This window comes from Belonocnema kinseyi, chromosome 7, assembly GCF_010883055.1.
Source record: "Belonocnema kinseyi isolate 2016_QV_RU_SX_M_011 chromosome 7, B_treatae_v1, whole genome shotgun sequence".
In the NCBI taxonomy this organism is placed as follows: Eukaryota; Metazoa; Arthropoda; class Insecta; order Hymenoptera; family Cynipidae; genus Belonocnema; species Belonocnema kinseyi.
This window is the reverse complement of record NC_046663.1, coordinates 94,654,988-94,675,278: the sequence shown is the minus strand read 5'-3', so window position 1 is coordinate 94,675,278 and position 20,291 is coordinate 94,654,988. Positions and strand designations below refer to the sequence as shown.

Below are 20,291 nucleotides of genomic sequence, written 5' to 3'. Positions count from 1 at the left end.
TAATTGAAATATTTCAACTCCTTCCTTCTTCTTATCCTTAATCCTAATTAATAGTATTGAAAATCTGCAAATGAAGAAATCAAAGTTTTTCTGTTTATTAATTAAAACATTTAATATTTAAAAATGAAATTTTTTGAAGTTGAAAAGAAAATTTCCTTACCTCATCGTCAAACTCATCTGTATCATCTTTTTCGGGTTCCTTATTATCTTCTTGAATGATCTTTTTCGCATCACCGCTGAAATGTTCCAGTGTACGATCGTGCTCCATAATTTTCTCATCATCTGGACTCGTTTCATCTTCAGAACTAATCTCCTCTTTTGATTTCTTTTTTGCCTGGTTATTTATTTGCTTGTTTTTGCGTTTGAGATTCTTTCTAGGACCACGATTTAAACACGCTATTTTTTGCCCAATATATCTGCCCACGTTAGCAGAATGTTGTACTATGTCGTGTTCTGACATTTTTCGAAAACGCATCCAGTACTCCGAAATTTCTAAAAGAAGATTATCTCTATGAATTTTATTTATCACTTGGAAATCACTTAATAGACTAGGTCTAAATTTCAAAACGCCCGAAATTTAAAAAAACGGTCTTTTCACATATGTTGAAGTGTATTTAATTTCTTTAAATATTTTTGAACTTACATTAATTCTCTTGAATTTCCTTGAAGTTTTTTTAATTTCTATAGATTATTTCGAATAAACCCTAAAATTATACGAAGAAAAACTTTGCTAATTACAACTATATAAATTTGTAAAATCAAAGTTGTCTAATTAATTAGGGAAAAAATATTCATGATGAAATATATGAAGAAACTTTTTGATAAAGTATCCTATACAAAATTTTTAATGTATTTTAAATAGCCAAATTAGACATTGTACAACTGGGCGGGATTATATTATAGCATAAATCTGCCATGCCCAGTAATCTTTTATTAAACTTATTTAACTTCGATCCTGTCAATATTTTATCATGTCTAATATATTGCTTCTTAAAATTTATTTCGAAATTTCTGTAGGGTATTTTATAAAATTTTTTTAATATATTTCATCATGAACATTTTTTTCAGATTATTTGCCGAACTTTCATTTCACAAATTCAAATAATTGTATTTGACAGATTTTTTGCATGCAGATGTTTTCGGTGGGATTTCATATTTTGCTGTAATTAAAAAAAAAGATAGGTAAGCTCAATTAATTTAATTTAAATTGTTAATTTACAAATTATTGAAAATTTAATTAATTGTTTGAATAATTTTTTTAATAATTAATTAAATTTATTTATTCTTTAATTCAATTAAATGGTACCACATTATTCAATAAAAATTTCAATAGGATTTTTTTACTTCAATTCAAAATAGAAAGAGTGTCTAGGTTCATTAAACTTAACCAATAGTTTGTTTTCTATACGATTTTATAAAAATATATTTTATTCTCTTCAATAAAAATGTTCTCTATACAAAAAATTATTTTAAGAATTTTCGATACCTTGAATTTTTGAATTTTCATTTCTTAGATTAAATGCGAAAAAATTGTAAACTATTCCACATTTCGGACACTTTGTAAAATGTATCGAGAATCTGTTGCTTATGCAAAGTTTTATTGAGATTGGTTGAGAATTTCGCCAAAAATCTAATAAATTCGTTTAAAATTTAAAATCAAAATAATAATAGTTTTTATCTGAAATATAATAATACGTTATTCTAAATCAAAATAAAGTATTTCCATATAACGGAACAGCTTCAAGCAGAAAGATAATTTTAAGAGATGTGAAACTGACATATGCAAATAAACTGTCAAACTAATAACAAAAATTGAGAGACAAAAACAACGCGAAAAGCGAGAGGAAACATAGGAGCTTCAATGCGAACAGAATTAGTTAATGAATTTAATGATTATCTATTATTATTAAGAACGTATAAAGATGAACTTACCTCTTACAGCATTTAATTTTTTCATATCTAAAGAAGGCCTCTTCACGCTGTTTTTGTATGCATAACTGGATTCTCCCGTGACACTGCATTGCTTCAAGGTTTCTTCAGAAAAAATTTTTACTGCTATATTTTTAATAAACATTTCCGGCCGTTTAGATTTTCTAAATTTTACAAAATCGTAATCACGCTTTAGTAACCAAATTCCGCCTCCAGCATGAATCTGTAACAAAGCAACATTAAGACCATTAATGCAGTTCTTGAAATAGGTGCACACAGAATGTATTGTTTTGTAATATTTACCTTCTGATTTGCAACGTCTACGTAGCCAACCGGTAAAAGTTCGCCACTATTAACTTTGTCTGCGAGGTTTTGTTTCGCCTCTTCATTTACGTCACTTTTTTTATTTCTTAACTTATTTTCACACGAAGCGCCACATCGAGTTGAAAATTTGGGATAATTAACAAAAAGCACTAAGAAAGGTGGGTCCGGTCCTAAATTTTAATAATTATGAAAAAAGCAACAAAAAAAAATTATTTACAACAAAAAACTTTATTAATAACTATTCAAATTTAGGACCTGACCTATCATTCTTAGTGCTTATTGTTTAGCATCCCAAGTTTTCAACTCGATATGGCGTTTCGTGTGATAAGTTGGGAAATAAAAAAAGTAACGATAAGGTAGGAATCTGGTCACGTGACCCACTCATCACATGGCCTTAACAAGTAATTTTATTTTTGAAAAGATAGTTCACAGATCCAAAGAATTTCATTCTATAAATAAGAGAATTCAAGTTACGATATATTGTTTATTACATAATATATTTTTTCTATTCCTAATAAAATAAATGTTTCGAAATTTAATGCGACTTATGTTACTTATAATAGTCTAAATGCTGACCACTATGAATTTATTAAAGAAAAGTAGTTTAAATTTTAACCAAGAAGTTGTGTTTTAAAACAAATTAGATGACTTCTAAACGGCTAGATGAATTTTCAACCAAGAATAATTTTGTAGTCATGAAATGAAAAGAATGTCGACAAATTTATTAAATTTTTAAGTCAAAAAGAACTTTCTACAGAACAATTGAATTTTTACCCAAAAATGTGAATTTTCAGCAAATTTAATTTTCGAACAAATAATTGCATTTTCAATCAAGAATGATTTTTCAGTTAATAAAAAAATATCAAATAAATTGTTGAATTTTAAACCCAAAAAGACGAATTATCTTTATAACAGTTTAACTGCCTACAAAAAAAAATGATTTTAAACTAAATAGATCAATTTTATACCAAAATAGTTCAATTTTTAACCGAAAAGGAAGACTTATGTACAAGCTAATAACATTTTCAAATAGAAATAAACAAATTTTGAACAAAATAGTTAATTTTTCAACAAAAATGATAAATCTTAAACCAAACAAATTAAATTTTAACAAATTGTATGAAAACCATTTTTTTAATTATATAAAAAAATTGTATACATACATTGCTTTTAATTTTTGAAAACAAAAATTTTGTTTAAAACATTTTATTTAAAAGTATTTCCTGATCATATTTTTCTTTAAAAAATTAATTAAGTAATTAAAACCTCCCCATCGTGTGACCGTAACTATAAGGGTTTCAGCACGGGGCTGCGAAAACCTCAAAAGTAAAATAAATTTTTGAATTTTCAAGCCAAGAAGACGAATTTTCTTCAAAACAGTTTATTTGACAACAAAATTATTGTAACCCGAATAATTTTATTTTCTACCAAAATAGCTGCATTTTGAACCGAGCTAGAAGATTTGTTTACAAAGTAATGACATTTTCAACCAGAAAAAAACGAATTTCAAACAAAATAGTTTATTTTCAAACCTAAAATGTTAATTCTCAAACAAAAAATTTATTTTTCGGTCAAATAGTTGCATTTTCAACAAAGAACGATTTTTCAGTTCAGAAAGTAAATAATTAGTCAAAGTAGGCGTCGAGCGCCTACAAGGGAGAATTTCGTTGTCTATTGAGGCGTTAATTTCATTTTGAACAGAATCTTAAAATAAAAAAAAATGTATTTGTTTATTTTATCAAACAAAACTGTATGAAATTTTGTTTTTGTGAAATTATATTTTAAAAAATTGTTCTTTTTAATTTTTTATGAAAAAAAATTTGGTTTAAAAAAAATTGTATGGAAAAGTTTTTTAAAATTATTTTTCTTAAAAAAAAAATAATAAGTCGTTAAAACCACCTCATCTGAGAAATTTCCCTCCCATACTTCACCAAATTTCCCCTCCAAACTTTTACCCTCCTTGGAAAAAAGTACAAATGTTGAATTTTCAAGTCGAGAAGACGAACTTTCCACAAAACAGTGTATTTGTCAACAACAAAATTATTTTTAAGCTAATAGTTAAGTTTTCTACCAAAATAGTTGAATTTTGAATCGAGAAACAAGAGTTCTTTACAATGTAATTTTTTTTATCAAGAAAGAAAATAAATTTCAACAAACTTTCAAATTTTTAAGCCAAAAATATTATTTTTTAAACAAAAAATTTATTTTTCGATCGAATAGTCACATATTTAACCAAGACTGATTTTTCAGTTAAGAAAGAGAAAAAAGTAAAATGAATTGTTGAATATTCAATCCAACAAGACGAATTTTCTACAAAACAGCTTATTTGTCGAAAAAAACATTATTTTCAACTAAATAGTTTAGTTTTCTACCAAAATAGTTGATTTTTGAACCGAGAATAAAGACTTCTTTACAAAGTAATAACATTTTCAACCTAAAAAAAACGAATTTTGAACTAGACAGTCGAATTTTCAAATTAAATGTGAAGGTTTAACCAAAAAATTAATTTTAAACAAAGGAGTCTAACTTTCAACCAAGCAGTTGAGTTTTAAAATAAAATAGATAACTTTTAAACGACTAGATGAATCTGCAAATAAGACTAACTTTTCAGATAAGAAAGAAAAATAATTTCAACAAAATTATTGAATTTTCAAGCCAAAAAGACGATTTTTCTACAAACAAAACAGTTGAATTTTCTAACCAAGAATATGAATTTTCAATAAATTTAATTTTCAAACCTGATTTTTTAGTTTAAAAAAATAAATAACTTCTTCAATTTTCAAGCCAAGAACGACTTTCCTGCAAGACAATTTATTTGTGGACAAAAAATTATTTTCAAACAAATAATTAAGTTTTCTACCAAAATAGTTAAATTTTGAACCGAAAAGGAAGACTTATACAAAGTAATAACATTTTCAACCAGAAAAACACGAATTTTCAACAATATAATTAATTTTTCGACTAAAATGATAAATATTCAACAAAAAAATTAAGTTTTAACAAAGTAGTTTAAATTTTAACCAATAAGTTAAATTTTTCAAACAAAACAGATTCTTTAATTAAGAAAGAAAACAAATGTCGACAAACTTTCGAATTCTTAAGCCAAACATATCAATTTTCTAACAAAAAATTTATTTTTCGATCAATTGGTTACATCTTCAACCAAGACTGATTTTTCAGTTAAGAAAGAGAAAAAGTAAAATAAATTGTTGAATTTTTAAGCCAACAAGACGAATTCTCTACAAAACCGTTTATTTGTCGATAAAAACATTATTTTAAACTAAATAGTTTAGTTTTCTACCAAAATAGTGGAATTTTGAACCGAGAATAAAGATTTCTTTACAAAGTAGCACAATTTTCAACCAGGAAAAAAACGAATTTTTAACAAAGGAGTTTAACTTTTAACCAAACAGTAGAGTTTTAAAACAAAATAGGTAACTTTAAACGACTAATTGAATCTTCAACTCTTACCTGCAGAAAAGGCGATTTGTGCCTGACAATAATTGCTGTCATTGCCACATTGAATCTGGAAAGTGCGATTTTTTATTTTCGCTTCTTCATAGTTGAGAACTCTGTCTACGTGAACACATTCTTTTCGATTGTGCTTCTGTTCTTTATTTAAGCACGAGTATAAATACGTTACGTAAACCCACAACATTTTCCACAAAATTTTTTTTCACTTTTAACATTAAAACACACACACGCGGAGTGCCGAAATGGACAAAAAGCGCACGTGACCGCATGGAGAGCAAAATGTGATGCTGCTTTGTTTTACCGGTGTGAAAACATGGCCTGACACGTCGTTCTATTCTGCAACCTGATTGGTGCATTTCTTTCCGCGCCGTTCGCGTACGAAAAGTAGTAGTAGTAAAAAGTATAATGCGATGTAGTATTGATGATATGAAGTATACGTTCACATATCCAAAAATACCCGAAGGTGTATTCATGTAAAAGTTTGAAGTGTTAGGACTGTGAAATTAAATACGGATCAAATAATTGCAATTTATAAATTTGAAACAGTTTCAGAGAGCGAAATAAACGTTGAGCTTGCGTCGAAGCGCGTAAGACTATCTGTTGTGTTGCCATTACCGGACTATTTTTGTCACTAAAAACCACTAATTTACTTATAATATAAATTTTAAGTGACAATAATTTATGGATAAAGTGAACTTTAGCGATACATCTGTGATTGGTTGAAACCGTTATCTTTATAGTGAGTATATTTTTATATTATGTTTATATAATTAGCATGAGGAAAATTTTATTTATCATAATATAGAAGTTGGATTACATTTTTGACCGAGTAAGTCAATCTCTAAATGTAGGATGATATTCCTGACAGTATATCAAGTTCACAGTATATTAAATTTTCAGTTATGAGTGAATCATAAAAAAAACCGCGAAAGCCACGACGCTATTTTACAGATGACAGAAAAATTGTCCATCCGGCAACATTACGTCGACGACAAAAACAAATAGACGCTGCTGTCAATGTTGGTAAGTTAAAATATTGTAAGTTTGCTCTTCGACTGGCAATCATGTAACTTGTTAGAATAAAGTTGCTTCTCAGAAATTTGTAAGACAATAATAATTAACAATAATAATTACTGATGTTACTTAGTCAAACGAAATTAAATTACGTCTGAAACATTTGGAACTAAAAGAAATCCGTAGACTATTGTCGATACATTGATTTTATTCTAAACAATCACTTTGTTTTTCTGAATGTGCATAATTAGAGTCGCTTAAAAAACAGTACTTCCAATGTTAGTGGAATTACATTACGCTTATAATTTCTACTGAAGTACCTAAAAGTGAAAAGGTTAAAAAATAAACAGCTACAAAATTAAACAATTAAAAGGCTTCTTGTTTTTATATTATTCGCAGTTTTATCAATAAAAACCAGGGCCCCCAAGCTGGCGTGTATTTCACCGTGACAAAGTTTTAGGTAGATAGTTCAAAGCCCTGTCGCTGAGGCGCTATATTCGCCACACACCCAAACAAACTCTTTGTCATTGATGCCTCCAGCTAGGCCGCACACAACCTCTTTATTTTTTTCTAAAAGGTCACAAATGTGATAAACCACTAAAAATAATTAATAAATATGTTTTTTCATGTTACGGAGAGCAGGAAGTGCATTTTAAAATTTTTCAATTATCAAATCTGTTGAATATATATTTTAATTTTTATAATCTTTTGACCAAATTAAAAAAAAATATCGAAAATATTACTGGCGTTACCGTATCCCTATATATCTTTCATATACGATTTACAAAAAGGCTGACGATTTCTACAATAAAATTCATTAATGCTACTTCTTTACAATCAATAAAAATACATTATTTTACAACTTCTTTTATATCCATAAAATTTTCTTTAAATATAGTATTTAATTTTTAGAGAACTGATATTGCGAATTTTATAAAATATACATCCTTACTTGTTATGCCCACACCGCAAAGAAATATATTGATTGAATATGTTTTTATTAACTCCTTTATTCATAATCGTAATGAAATTAAAATTAATTAATTTACAGGAGAAATCGGCAGCCCTTTTTTGAAATGTATGCGAGGGATGAAGGGTTATGATAATGTCAGTGCTATTTTAACAAAAAATATTTCTTAATTTTTTGAGAATACTTGGTTAAATTGAACATTCAGTTTCTACAAAATTGATTCTATTTGTTTAAAAAATGGTTTTACTGCTTCCAAACCATCAAAAATATATTTAATAATTATTTTCAGTGATTTATAACCTATGTGACAATTTTGTGTGTATGGCGAATGTAGCGCCTCAGCGACAGGGCTTTGAACTATTTACCCAAAAGTTTGTCGCGGTAAAATACACACCAGCTTGGTTTCAATGACAATGATGAGCAGTTTCTGTATAGCAGGGAAATTAAAAATCGAACGGCTCAAACGTTGTGATGCAAAGGGAAAAAAGGTGTGCAGATTCTTAAGAATTCAGAGTGAAATATGGTTTTTGAACGAACCTTCTCAATTTACGTTCTCTTTTTAGAATTTTGAAAAACAGTGGTTACAAAAGATTTTTACGAATTTTAATTCAATTAATTTAATTCCGACTTTTCAACAGATCCTGTGGCAATGTTACCATCATGTTGCCATCCATCCTTTTGCCTAATAAATCCTGTTAGAAAATCCATTTTTTACTTTACAAAAAGTACATTTAATGAATCCCCATTGATTTCAATTAGATGCATTTACAAAAATTTAGAACGAGTAATGTCGGTTTGAATGCACATTAGTGCGTAACCGAGCCTGTTACAACAATTTTATGAAGTTTTCAAAAGTCTTCATTCATTATTATGATTTATATTCAAATACTTAATAACACAAAACATTTCTTTCCAGAATTATCACGACTTATGTCAGATTCATTAAATGAACCGATGGATGTAGATCACGATGAACGGTTTAATATTTCTGTAGAGCAGCACGTTCATATTAGAGTTCAGGGACCGGGCTCTAGTGTCATTGATGATATTCCTATACAATCGCGTTCAACGGGAGAACAGAGTCCACAATCGCGTTCTTTTGCCACTTCCTCTTCTTCTTCGGCTTCTTCAGTTACCAGTCGTACAAGTAAATTTTTTTTCCTCATATTTATATATTCTAATTGAAATCATCTGAACTTTTATTTAAATATCTTTTTACAGGCAAATTTTTTAAGTGTGCTACGACGAAATTTCTGCCGCCATATTCAAAATGTCCCCCACTGGAAAAAAGAACAACGGTTCTTGAAGAACTTCCCAGTAGAATGGTGAATTCTCTCGAGTTGTCTGATTCTTCAGATGTTTATAATTCTTCAGATGCTTCTGATTCTTCAGGCGATGAAATTGGTAAACTTCAGATGCCTCGAACGCAACCTGAATCAGCCCCTTCAGGTTTATCAACATCGAAGAATTTGCCCAATTTCAATTGTTTAGATACTTCTAATTCTTCAAGCGATGAAATTGATGAACTTCAGATGCCTCAAACACAAACTGAAATAGCTCCTTCAGGTTCATCAACATCAAAGAATTCGGGTAATACCTCAGTCACCGATACAGATTGCTTCAACGTAAATGCCTTAAAAGATTATATATTAAGTGGCGGAGATACTTTGATGTTTAAAGTGTCCGGCTTAAAAATTTGGGAAGTTATCATCATAATTCTTAGGATTTCCACGCGATTTAGTTTGAGTTATAAGGGGCGTCGGGCTTTAATTGAGGCAACTAAACTTTTTGCTGGGCCGGGGTTTTCGTCTTGGGATATCAGTGATTATTATTTGTCGAAAATATTTGACCCGCCTGAAGATGTAATAAAATATCATTTTTATTGCGAGGTATGCTGTCAAGAATTGGAAAAGCCCATGGTAAAAAAGAAATTAAAAAAACACAAGATAACCTGTCAAAAGTGCTTGAAGAAGTATTCTCTTTCAATGAGATCGCCTAACTATTTTCTATCAATTGACATTAAGTATCAAATTGCATCGCTCCTAAAAATGCAAACTGTGAAGGATAGTTTGTTCAGCAATTTACAGAAATCGAAACCACGTATGGATGGAGTTATCCGAGATGTCCATGATGGATTACTGTATAGAAACTTAAGTGCAGATGTGTCCGACGATTGCATTCTGCTAACCTGCATTTTCAACACTGATGAAGCACCTGTGAATGAAAGCTCAAAGGATTCATTTTGGCCGAAGCTAGTAATTATTAACGAACTGCCCGCAAATGTGCGATTTCGCCATCCGTTATTAGCAGGTTTGTGGATTGGGAAAAAAGAACCTTCCGCGGAAATGATGAATACGTATATGAAATCGTTTGTTCAACAACTGAATGATTTGGGAACTACTGATTTTACGTTGATTATAGATGAAAAACCGGTCCGCTTTCTACTTCGGCCTCTTGTTTGTACAGTCGACAGCGTCGCTCGTCCCGTCTTACAGAACAGAGTTCAATTCAACGGTTACTATGGATGCTCATGGTGCAAATCTGTCGGTGTACATAAGTTTGGATGCATGCGATTCTTAATGGAGGAAAAAAACCGCTTTTGCGATCTCATAAGGATCATTTGAAAGATATAAAATCTATATTAAAAGTACTTGAAGAACAAAAAGAAGGAAAACTGCCAGTATCGCCACAAGGAGAAGAAGAAGAAGAAGCTATGACCGAGGAAGAAAAAGAAGGACACGATACAGATGCAGAGATAATGCAAGAAATTTTATCAGAACAAAGTGATGATAAAAATGTGGAAGAAGAAAAGGCCTATGGATCGAAAACAAGGAAGAGAAGAAAAAAAGAAAGTTTCGTCAATAAATGGCGTCAAGGGATTCTCTGTCCTGACAGAATTAATGGGAATGGACATTGTGTGGTCTTTTATGAGGGATTATCTTGATGGAGACTTAATTGGTGTCGTGTTACACTTATGGAAAACATGGATTAATTCAAAAAGTCCGATACGACTCACACAGAAGCAGCAGTACGAAATAAACGAACGTTTGATTAAAATGACCCCGCCCCATGAAATTCACAGACTCGTGCGACCATTGACAACAGAGAAATGTAAGTGGAAAGCCTCAGAATGGCGTAGCTGGTTATTATTTTACTCTATTCCATGCCTGAGTGGAATTCTCTATGATTACGCTCTACAGCACTTCGCTTTATTTGTAAAGAGTATATTCACGTTGCTGCAGACGAATATAGCCGAAGAAGAGTTACGAGAAACGGAACACGATCTTTTCCAATTTGTCTGTATATTTGAAATTCTATACGGCGACAGATTTGTGACATTTAATGTTGATACTGTAAAGCATTTGGTTCAATACGTCAGGTGTTGTGGTCCGCTTTGGTCAGGATCAACTTTTCCTTTCGAAAATGCCATTCACTTTTTAAAGTGGCGTGTGCATGGACCGATGGGCGTCTATGAACAAATGTCGAAGAATACATTGCAAGCAAATATGTATCAAAGCCTTGTATCGGAATTAGTTGAATCGCCTACTGTTCTCGCATATTGTAATTCACTTTTTTCAAGACAGGAAGTTTCATCTTTTTGCCGCACTGACGACGTTGTTTTAATAGGTAAAGGTTCAATTGATCCTACCTTACCTTCATATGATGATAAGACGATCCTTTGCTTTAGTAGATGCATCTTCTCGAATATGGTAATTCATACTAAAGAGTATGATAAGCCGCATAAATCTAACAATAGTGTTTTTCGCCTTGAAGCTAAACAATTTGTACAAGTTTTAAATTTAATGCTATACGATAAAGAAGCCTATGCAGAAATTAATTATTATGCAGTAAATAATGTAATTATGCGTAAAACAATACTAGATGATGACAATGTCCTACCACCAATTGATGATGTTCATCTGAATCATGTGTATAAGGTAGAAGGGCGCGCAAATAAAGAATTTATCAAAATTAAAGACTTAAAAGAAAAATGTGTTCTCATACAGTGTGGCGACAATACTTACATATCTACGTTACCAAATACAGTTGAAATTCAATAGAGAAATGGTTAAAAAACGTACGAATAAGGAAATATGTACATGAAGACTCACAGACTGGAAATTACTGTTTTTTTCCTAAATCAAATTTTGTTCTACACATAGTTACTTTTCACTGTACAAACTATTTTTTGCGAAAATATATTACTTTTTATAGCAATTCAATATTTTATTTTATTAAGTAGGAATTTTTAACCAATTAATTTAATTCCGGCGTTTACTCAAGCACCTAATAGTACCTTTGAGAGAAGTACTTCTAGCACTTTGATTAAAGCAGATCCCAATAGCAACCTATTAGAGCTTCCTACAACACATCACTTCGAATTTGAAGATGAATAATTCCATTCCGAAGGTCCAATAAAATACCTAATAAACCCTGCCAGGGAAGCAATTTCGTACTTCGAGCACTATATGAATAAAGCATAACCCAATACTGCCGTACAAACTAAAAAGATACATAAGTAACATTGCCGTTTAGGTCGACTTCTTCATTGCCAAGTTTAAGAGAAGCACTCTAAGCGGCAATGTCACTTACGTATCTTTTTAGTTTGTGCGGCAGAATAGGTACCAATTAGACTCGCTTAAAACACATCACTTCGAACTTTAAGCTGAATAATTTCAGTTCGGATGTCCAATACAATATCTAATAGAACCTTTAAGGAAGGCAGTTTCGTACTTGTAGCACTTGCAATGAAGTAGAACCCAATATGTACCTATTAGAGTCGTTGAGAACACATCACTTCGGATTTTAATCCGAATAATTTGATTCCGAAGGTCTACTCAAGTACCTAATAGAACCTGTTAGGAAAGCAATTTCGTACTTGTAGCATTTGAAGTAAAACGGATCCTAATAGGTTCCTAATAGAGATACTTGAAACACTTCACTTAAAATTTTAATCCAATAATCAATTATTCCAACATATAACTAAAGTACTTAATAGAACCCATTCGGGTAGCAATACCGTACTCCTAGCACTTCGAATAAAGTCGATCCTAATAGGGACCTAACAGAGCCGCTCTAAATATATTTCTTCGAATTTTAATCCGATTAATTTAATTCCAACAGGATACTAAAATGCTACTAGGACCTGTTAGAAAAGCAATTTCGTACTTGGAGCATTTGGAACAAAGCCGATCCTAATAGGCCCCTTATAGAGCCACATAAAACACATCACTTCGAATTGGAAACCGATTCATGATTCCAACATACCACTAAAGTACCTAATAGAACCGTTAGAAGATCAATTTCGTACTTTTAGCACTTAGAACAAACCAGATCCTAATAGGTGGCTAATAGAGCCGCATAAAATATATTTCTTCGGATTTTAATCCGAATAATTTTATTTCGAAAGTCTTCTCAAGTATCTAATGGAACCTGTTAGGGAAGAAATATCGTCTTTGTAGCACTTGAAATAAAGCAGATCCTAATAGGTACCTAATGGAGCCGCTTAAAATATATTTCTTTGACAGATAATCCTATTAATTCGTTTCCAAGATCCCACTAAAATGTCTAATAGAACTGTCAGGGAAGCAAATTTGTATTTCGAGCACTATACGAATAAAGCAGATCTCAATAGGTACCTATTAGACCTGCTTAAAAGACATCACTTCGAATTTTTTCGAATAATTTAATTCTGAAGATCCAATAAAATACCTCATAGAACATGTTAGGGTAGCATTTTCGTACTTGTAGCATTTTGAATAAATCAAATCCTAATAGGCATCTCATAGATCCGCTTAAAACACATTACTTAGAATTTTAATCCGGGTAACTTCGTAACGAAATCCAATAAAATACCTAATAGAACCTATTAGAAAAACACGTTTATACTTAGTAATTTCAAGTAAAAAAAAATACCTCATTGTATCCACTTAGATCCTATTAGAAAAATTTTACAAAAAAACATAAGTACCGAATAAGACCGGCTAGAAACCAAATTAAAATAAGAAGCCTATTGAAAACCAATTAGGCCCATATAAGATACCATCTGCATCCTATGCGCTTTCTAAACGGCTTCTACTGATACCTAACTGTCATTTTTACTAGGGTACCCTTCATTATGTGAGTGTAATATATAACATTTTTAATAGGATAACTGACATATTTCTAAATTACCGGTACTTTGAATTAGTTGGTATACTTACGGTAATGCACGGGTAATTAGCTCGCGATTACTACTTTATCGACTGTTGCATATTCATCATCGGTCGTAGTTTACTACTCATGGATTACCATACAAATGATTACCTACTGCTTTCAAGTTGATGTTTTTATCATTGAAGTTTCATGATGAGGTTTAAAATTTGTTTTTAAATTTTGAGGATGTAACAGCGGAGAACCTGTAAAGAAAATCATCGGGTCTTGAAGATTCTTTGATGATCACTTGTTCTTACCAGACAAGAAGTATTCGTCGTTAAAAAGAGTTTGCGATGTTTCTAAGTTCCTGACGTATCCAATGATGAAGGGTTTTATCAACGTTGTGAATTGCCAGGTCCTGTCACGGTCGCCAATTATGTTATCTGAAAATTATTCCCTTTAGTTATTTAAAGAGTTACTAGTTTACTCAGGGGGAAAATGCTAAGGTTTGGAGACTTTAGAGTTTCTTCTTTAAGATATTGAGTTTATTCGGTCAGAGTTTCTGTCTCAAGTGTACATAAGAAAATTCTCCCTAGCCGCGAGGCCAGTGGGGTTTTATATAAGATGGTGAGTCATTCAATGACGTAAATGGTGGCCTTAATCACAAAGTTATGAAACCACTCTGTGAAGAGATGAGCTTGTATGCATCAAGATGATTTTACCTTCCAATTGTTCGGAGAGAGGTTCTCTTCATCAGCTGACCCTTAATGTTCTTGCGAGGAAACATCATCATTGGTGGGACATGCGTCCCACCAGCACTCATGCAGGAAACCACTGTTACAAGGGATCCACGTTCAGCTGCAGCCATAGCTCCCGTTTGGCGTTTGCCCTTCATTCCAATCACTTGAGGGACTTTCGATTAGACCCTTCTCTTCGGCATTGAAGATTCTGTCTGACTCGCACCTATGCTTAAAATACAACCTTTCGAGCAGATCGAAAAAAGGAGCGACTGCCTCTCGTGGGAACCCTTCAGCTCGAGCGTAGGATGTCCCAGTAGGTTTTCTTATTGAAATTTTATTTTGTTGCGTTTTGAGAAAGTGGTCAAGCTATGCTTCCCCTGCTGCTTCATTTGGGAAAAGTTAGGGGATTTCATTTCTTTCTTCCAATTTGAAAGCTAATTTCCTCACGTTTGGTTATCTTGGAAAGAAACTCACTTTTCACATATTGAAATAGATGAAATTGTCCACCTAACAAGCTTAAAAGAAACTTCAACTGATTCAGAATCAGGCAGTGCAGTCCGTTTATACCAAAAATAATTATAAATAAACGAATTCTCTATTTGTACTTGAAAAAGTTTGAAAACGTGAAACATACAACGGCCTTCACTTAACGCTATTCAGGAAGGAACTGAGGAAAATCACCTACAGCATTCATACAGCGGATCAGACAGTTGTAGTTCACAACTTCCCTGCGGGTCTGCGCCTTGTACTGTTACGTCCTAAGATGAGAATAATGACTAAACTGCAAAAGGTAACTAGGGGTATTACTAATGAATTCAAACCAAATTTTGGTATAATGAGTTTATTTTACGAAAATATCAAACATGAGAAAGACTTACAAATACAAATAAGGAGAAACGGCTCATAGGTAAGATGACAAGAGAGTAAGAGACGAGAGAAATTTAAAATGATTAGTTACCCTTAAAAGATTATGTGATGAATGGGTTGAATTAATCCTTGGGTAAAACACCAATTAAACTCCGCACTTGGACTGGAAACTCTGAGTACTTGGAAGGGCCCCGAAACTTCAACTGGAATTTACTGGGACTTCTGAAAGCTGGAGTTTGGTTATAACAACTGGAAGTTGGTTGTGACTTCTGAAATCTGGACTTCATTTAAAGAGTGAAACTGGAATTTTATTTTGAGATACTGGAACTTTATTTAAGACACTGGAACTTCTTATGTCTTTTCTGATACTGAAACTTGATGTTGAGATTCTGGAACTTCCTTTGAGATATTGGAACTTCTTATGCCTTTTCTGTTACTGGAACTTGATTTCGTGATACTGCAACTTGATTTTAGATACTCGAGCTTCTTATGCTCGTTAGATGGCTCTGTAGGTCTTTCCCCCGCTACACGTCGCTCAGGGGCCTAACTTTGATCTATCTCTCTTACTCCTTCGTTGTTTTCCGAACGTCAACACGTATGAAACCTTACCTGCAATTTTTGTAATGCAATTTTTTGTAATGATTTTCGACCTGGTTATTATCGTTGCAGCACACCAGTGAAAACTAAAAGACGGAGCGGTACCTTCTGTATTATTGCCAGAAAAACAGAATAATATTTAGACAAAGTAATCTGCCGACAAGAAAATTGATGTCGAAAATGATTACAAATTTTTAATAAAAGCTGCTTTCAAACATACTTCCATCATCTTTGGTTTTTCGTTAAAACACGTTTTTATGAAAAAACCAATAGAAAAACAAACACAAATATATAAATAATTATTCCAGTAATTATTTATGTATTTTCATTTGTTTTTCTATTGGTTCTTTCAATTGATTAAGTTTTTTCAATACATTATCTACAAATCATCTGGGTATAACCTTAAGAATCTAGTATCTTATCTTAAAAACCTGCGGGCACAAATACTAAGACTTGCAGCTTGTCCGGTGCAGAATGCAACCTTTTATATCAGGGTGAGTGAGGATCTGTACCATCTTCTACCACGTGGCGTTCTAGAAGTTTTCAACTCCCCCTGAGAGTGCATTATTCCAAGTACATGTGTAATCGATATACATCGGTTATCTTCCTGGAGTGTAGACCTGCATCTAAAAAGTGAGATTTTACATCTTCCGTAGGCGATGGTTTATCCGTCAAGCGAAGATATGTGTTCTGTCCAGAGGCTGCATTATAGTTCTTAAATTCCCGAGAATTAAAGTTCAGGTTATATAACCGAGAATATGACAGAATTTAAGAATTTATGATTTTTAACAATATTTTTATTGTTCAGGTTGTTTGAGCGGTTGAATATAAATTATTTTCTAGCTCAGACATATTCAGGAATTACAGTGTTTCATATACTTTAAAATTTTCAAATGTATTAGCTTATTTCAAACAAAAAAAGTTTGTTCTACTTTAAAAGATAACTCTTTAAAAAATACTGAAATTTTTCACAAAATGATTGAATTTTTAACATAATAGTTGAATATTCAAAATAAAAAAACAAATTGCCAACGAAAAAGTGTCGTAGTTTATATTTTAATAAAAAAAGGATTAAATTTATACAGCAAAAGAACCTTCAAACTAGAAGACAAATTTTCTTTACAAAAATTCAATTTTCAAACAACAAATATGACTGTTAAACAAAAAATTAATTTTCCACGAAACTGATGCATTTTTATGCAAAAAAGGGAAATTTCAAACTAAAAAACTATTTTTTACAACAACAAAAAACACGAATTTTTAACTTAAAAATATCAATCCTAAAAAAATGGAAAACTTACATTTTCTGATAAGAAATGAATTCTAAACCAAAAAAAAAGAAGTATTTTCCACTAAACAGTTAAATTTTAAACCAGACATAAGCCTTCAATAAAAAATTTCACAATGTAGTTTAACTTTGACCCAAGTATTTGAATTTTCAATACAAAAAGATTAAGTTTCAACAAGATAATTAAACTTTTAACCAACGAGATAACTTTTGAACTTAAAATATAAATCTTTAACAAAAAATGTGATTTCTTAACAAAGCGATTCAGCCAAATGTTTTTAAACAAATTAGTTGAACTGTCAAGCAAAGAAGGACGATTTTTAACAAAAAATCTGCTTTTTCATACAAAAAATTAAATTTCTTCTATAACAGATAAAGTTTTAAATCAAAAAGATAAATTTTCAAAAAAATAGTTGAATATTCTGTTTAAAGAGATTTTAGACGAGTTTTGACGATCAAACTATGAATTTTTTAACAAAAAATGCTTTTCTACCAAAAAAAATTGGATTTTCAATCCAATAAGACGAATTCCTAACCAAAAAGGATGACTTTTTAACAAAATTGTTGAATTCTCTAGAAAATAGTTGCATTTTTATAAAAAAAAATATGAAATTTATCTTAAAGCAGAAGAATTTTCAATTACAAAAAAGTGGAGTTTTCATCGAAAAAAATTCCAGTTAACTCAGGAACATCAAAAATTGAATTTTTGAAACCAAATAATAAATTTCTACGAAAAAAAATTGAAATTTCAATCCAAAAAGATCAATTTTTAACAAAATAGTTCAATTCTGTACCAAATAGTTGCATTTTTATCCAAAAAAGATCAATTTTGTACTAAAACAGATGAATTTGTAATTAAAAACATATATTTTTTTATAAGTGGAACTTTCATCTAGAAAATATTTCAGTTCATTTTTCAACACCAAAATATAAATTTCAAACAAAAAGTAAATTTTCTACGAAATAGTTAAGTTTTTCGAGAAAATAGTATAACAGCTTAATTTCTAAACAAACAGTTGCATTTTTATTTTAAAAAAGATTTAATTTCTGCTAAAGCAGGTAAACTTTAAAATAAGAAAGACAAACTTTCAAAAAAAGAGTTGAATTTTCAAATGAAAAGGTTAACGAAAAAAATGCAATTTTCTATTAATTAAAATAAATTCTGAGATTCTCATAAATTCGCAGAGAATTTATTTCTCGATTATATTCTCATTCTCGTTACTTTTCTCAAAGTAATATAACCGGCTCACAACTCTAGAGTGCATTTAACGAGTGGAATAGGTGATGGTCTCCAAATCAATATGTCACGCACGTGCAGTTCTCTGGATAGAATAATCTTTATCCCTTTTCTCTCCTCGTTTTCTCTCCTTAGTAAATCAATCATTTTCACTATGGGAGCCGAATCTCAAGGCACAAGGTTTTTTTTTTTGTTAATTCCCTATACAAATATATTAAAAGTCACTTAGTACGTGACGGTACAGAGTAGATGTTGAAGGGATCCATAATAAAATCAGTGTCCATAATACCACCTTCTCCTCTACTCCGATTTTTAACAACATTTAAAGAATACCATAAATTGCTAACACTAGAATCATTCAAAAAGGCTGTAGAAAGTCGAAATTTCTGATAACGCATATCATGATCCTTTATCTCTACGCCTTCTTTACAGTTAGATAACCATAAGGATAGACATTTGGAAAAGAGAAGATTTATTTTCAACTTCTCATTTATGATAATAAATTATCGGAAAATTAAGGGTTTTCATTTTTAATCTCTATCTGTTCATGGATTGAAATGAATAACCCGAGCGTGTAACACTTTAAATGAGTTTAGATAAAATTGTAAAATATACAGAGTGGACACGCTGAGGCTTACCAAAGAGTATGCAAACTGGCTTACACGCCAATGCTATTATTATAGACGTGTATACCAAGTTGCATATTTTTAGTAAGCCCCAGCGTGTCCACCCTGTATATTTGAATCAATGATTGTTGGAGAAAATTACATGGGCCACAAAAAAAGTTGTCTGCACGAGAGAGGTGACTAGGCTAGTCTTACGGATTTTTTGAGCCGCTGAATCCGATTCTGGCTTTAGAATTTCTGGTACGAGTTTCAGTTTTCCCCTAGATGCAGAGAATAAGAGAAAACTAGGGATAATTTAGACGTTATTTTGAAAATATCAGTATACGCGAAAATAGACACATCGATGTTATATTCTTAAGTGTAACGACTTGTAGAGATTTAATTTGTAAACAGAAATTTTCTTGTGCCTTCTGTTTCCCCTAGCTTGGGTAATTCTAGGAAAATTGAAGGTCTTTCTCAGAATATATAGATTTATATCAGAAAAAACAACAAAAATCTCATATCCTTTACAGTTTTGCTTGCGAGATCAGTCACTTGTCCCGTGCAGACCGTTTTTTGTGGGCCCGTGTGATCAGAAAATTGCTAGGCTTTTCCCTACTTTTTGCATCTAGGGAGAAAATTATACAAACACGAAAATTGTATTGGTCAAATTTAGATTGAGTTTGTTTACTTTTTGCTATATATGTCAGTATAAAATGAGCAAGACCTTCAATTTCCCTAGATTTATCCTAGCTAGGAGAAACGCAAAGCACACTGGGGAATTTTTATGTATGAATTTGGTCTTTACGAGTCCCAAGACATAAGAATATGACACCCGTACATTTATTCTTCCATATACTGGTATTATCAAAATTATGTCCAGAATATCGCTAGGTTTTCCCCTATTTTCTGCATCTAGGGGGAAACTGATACGTGTAGGAGAAATTCTGAGGCCATATTCGTATTCAACGGTTCAAAATCCATAAGGGTACACTGTTAGAAAAATCTACGCTAGATTTAGTATACATGTAATGGAAGCAAGAATGCACAACACGAAATTAAATTTAGTATACCAGCGTACATTAGATTTAGTATATACATATACTGAATG

The 20,291-nt window shown here is 31.3% G+C and overlaps 2 protein-coding genes across 7 annotated transcripts in view; one reads left to right on the top strand and one right to left on the bottom strand.

Annotated features, from left to right (window-relative positions):
* Positions 1-5,766, bottom strand: LOC117176561 (BEN domain-containing protein 5-like). Its single transcript, XM_033366816.1, has 5 exons — positions 5,725-5,766; positions 2,233-2,343; positions 1,933-2,152; positions 161-492; positions 1-64 (listed from the first exon to the last, which is right to left on the bottom strand). Exons 1-5 carry the CDS (start codon positions 5,764-5,766, stop codon positions 44-46), a joined length of 726 nt encoding a protein of 241 aa, XP_033222707.1. The 3' UTR covers positions 1-43.
* LOC117176791 (N-acetylglucosamine-1-phosphotransferase subunits alpha/beta) overlaps positions 1-20,291 on the top strand; it is a 118,074-nt gene that overhangs the window by 82,783 nt on the left and 15,000 nt on the right. The window contains exon 8 of one of the 6 annotated variants that reach the window (XM_033367093.1): positions 8,628-8,723. The exons of the other annotated variants lie outside the window; for them this stretch is intronic. The gene's annotated coding sequence lies outside the window, so the exon portion shown is untranslated. Of the gene's footprint in view, positions 1-8,627; positions 8,724-20,291 lie in introns of those variants that run through there. 6 annotated transcript variants of the gene reach the window in all.

Coding starts and splice junctions, on each gene's coding strand:
- LOC117176561 (XM_033366816.1), bottom strand. CDS start 5,766: ATGACAGCAATTATTGTCAGGCACAAATCGCCTTTTCTGCAG. Junction 2,153..2,232: donor TAGACGTTGCAAATCAGAAG/GTAAATATTACA, acceptor GCTTTGTTACAG/ATTCATGCTGGAGGCGGAAT. Junction 65..160: donor CAGATGAGTTTGACGATGAG/GTAAGGAAATTT, acceptor CTTCATTTGCAG/ATTTTCAATACTATTAATTA.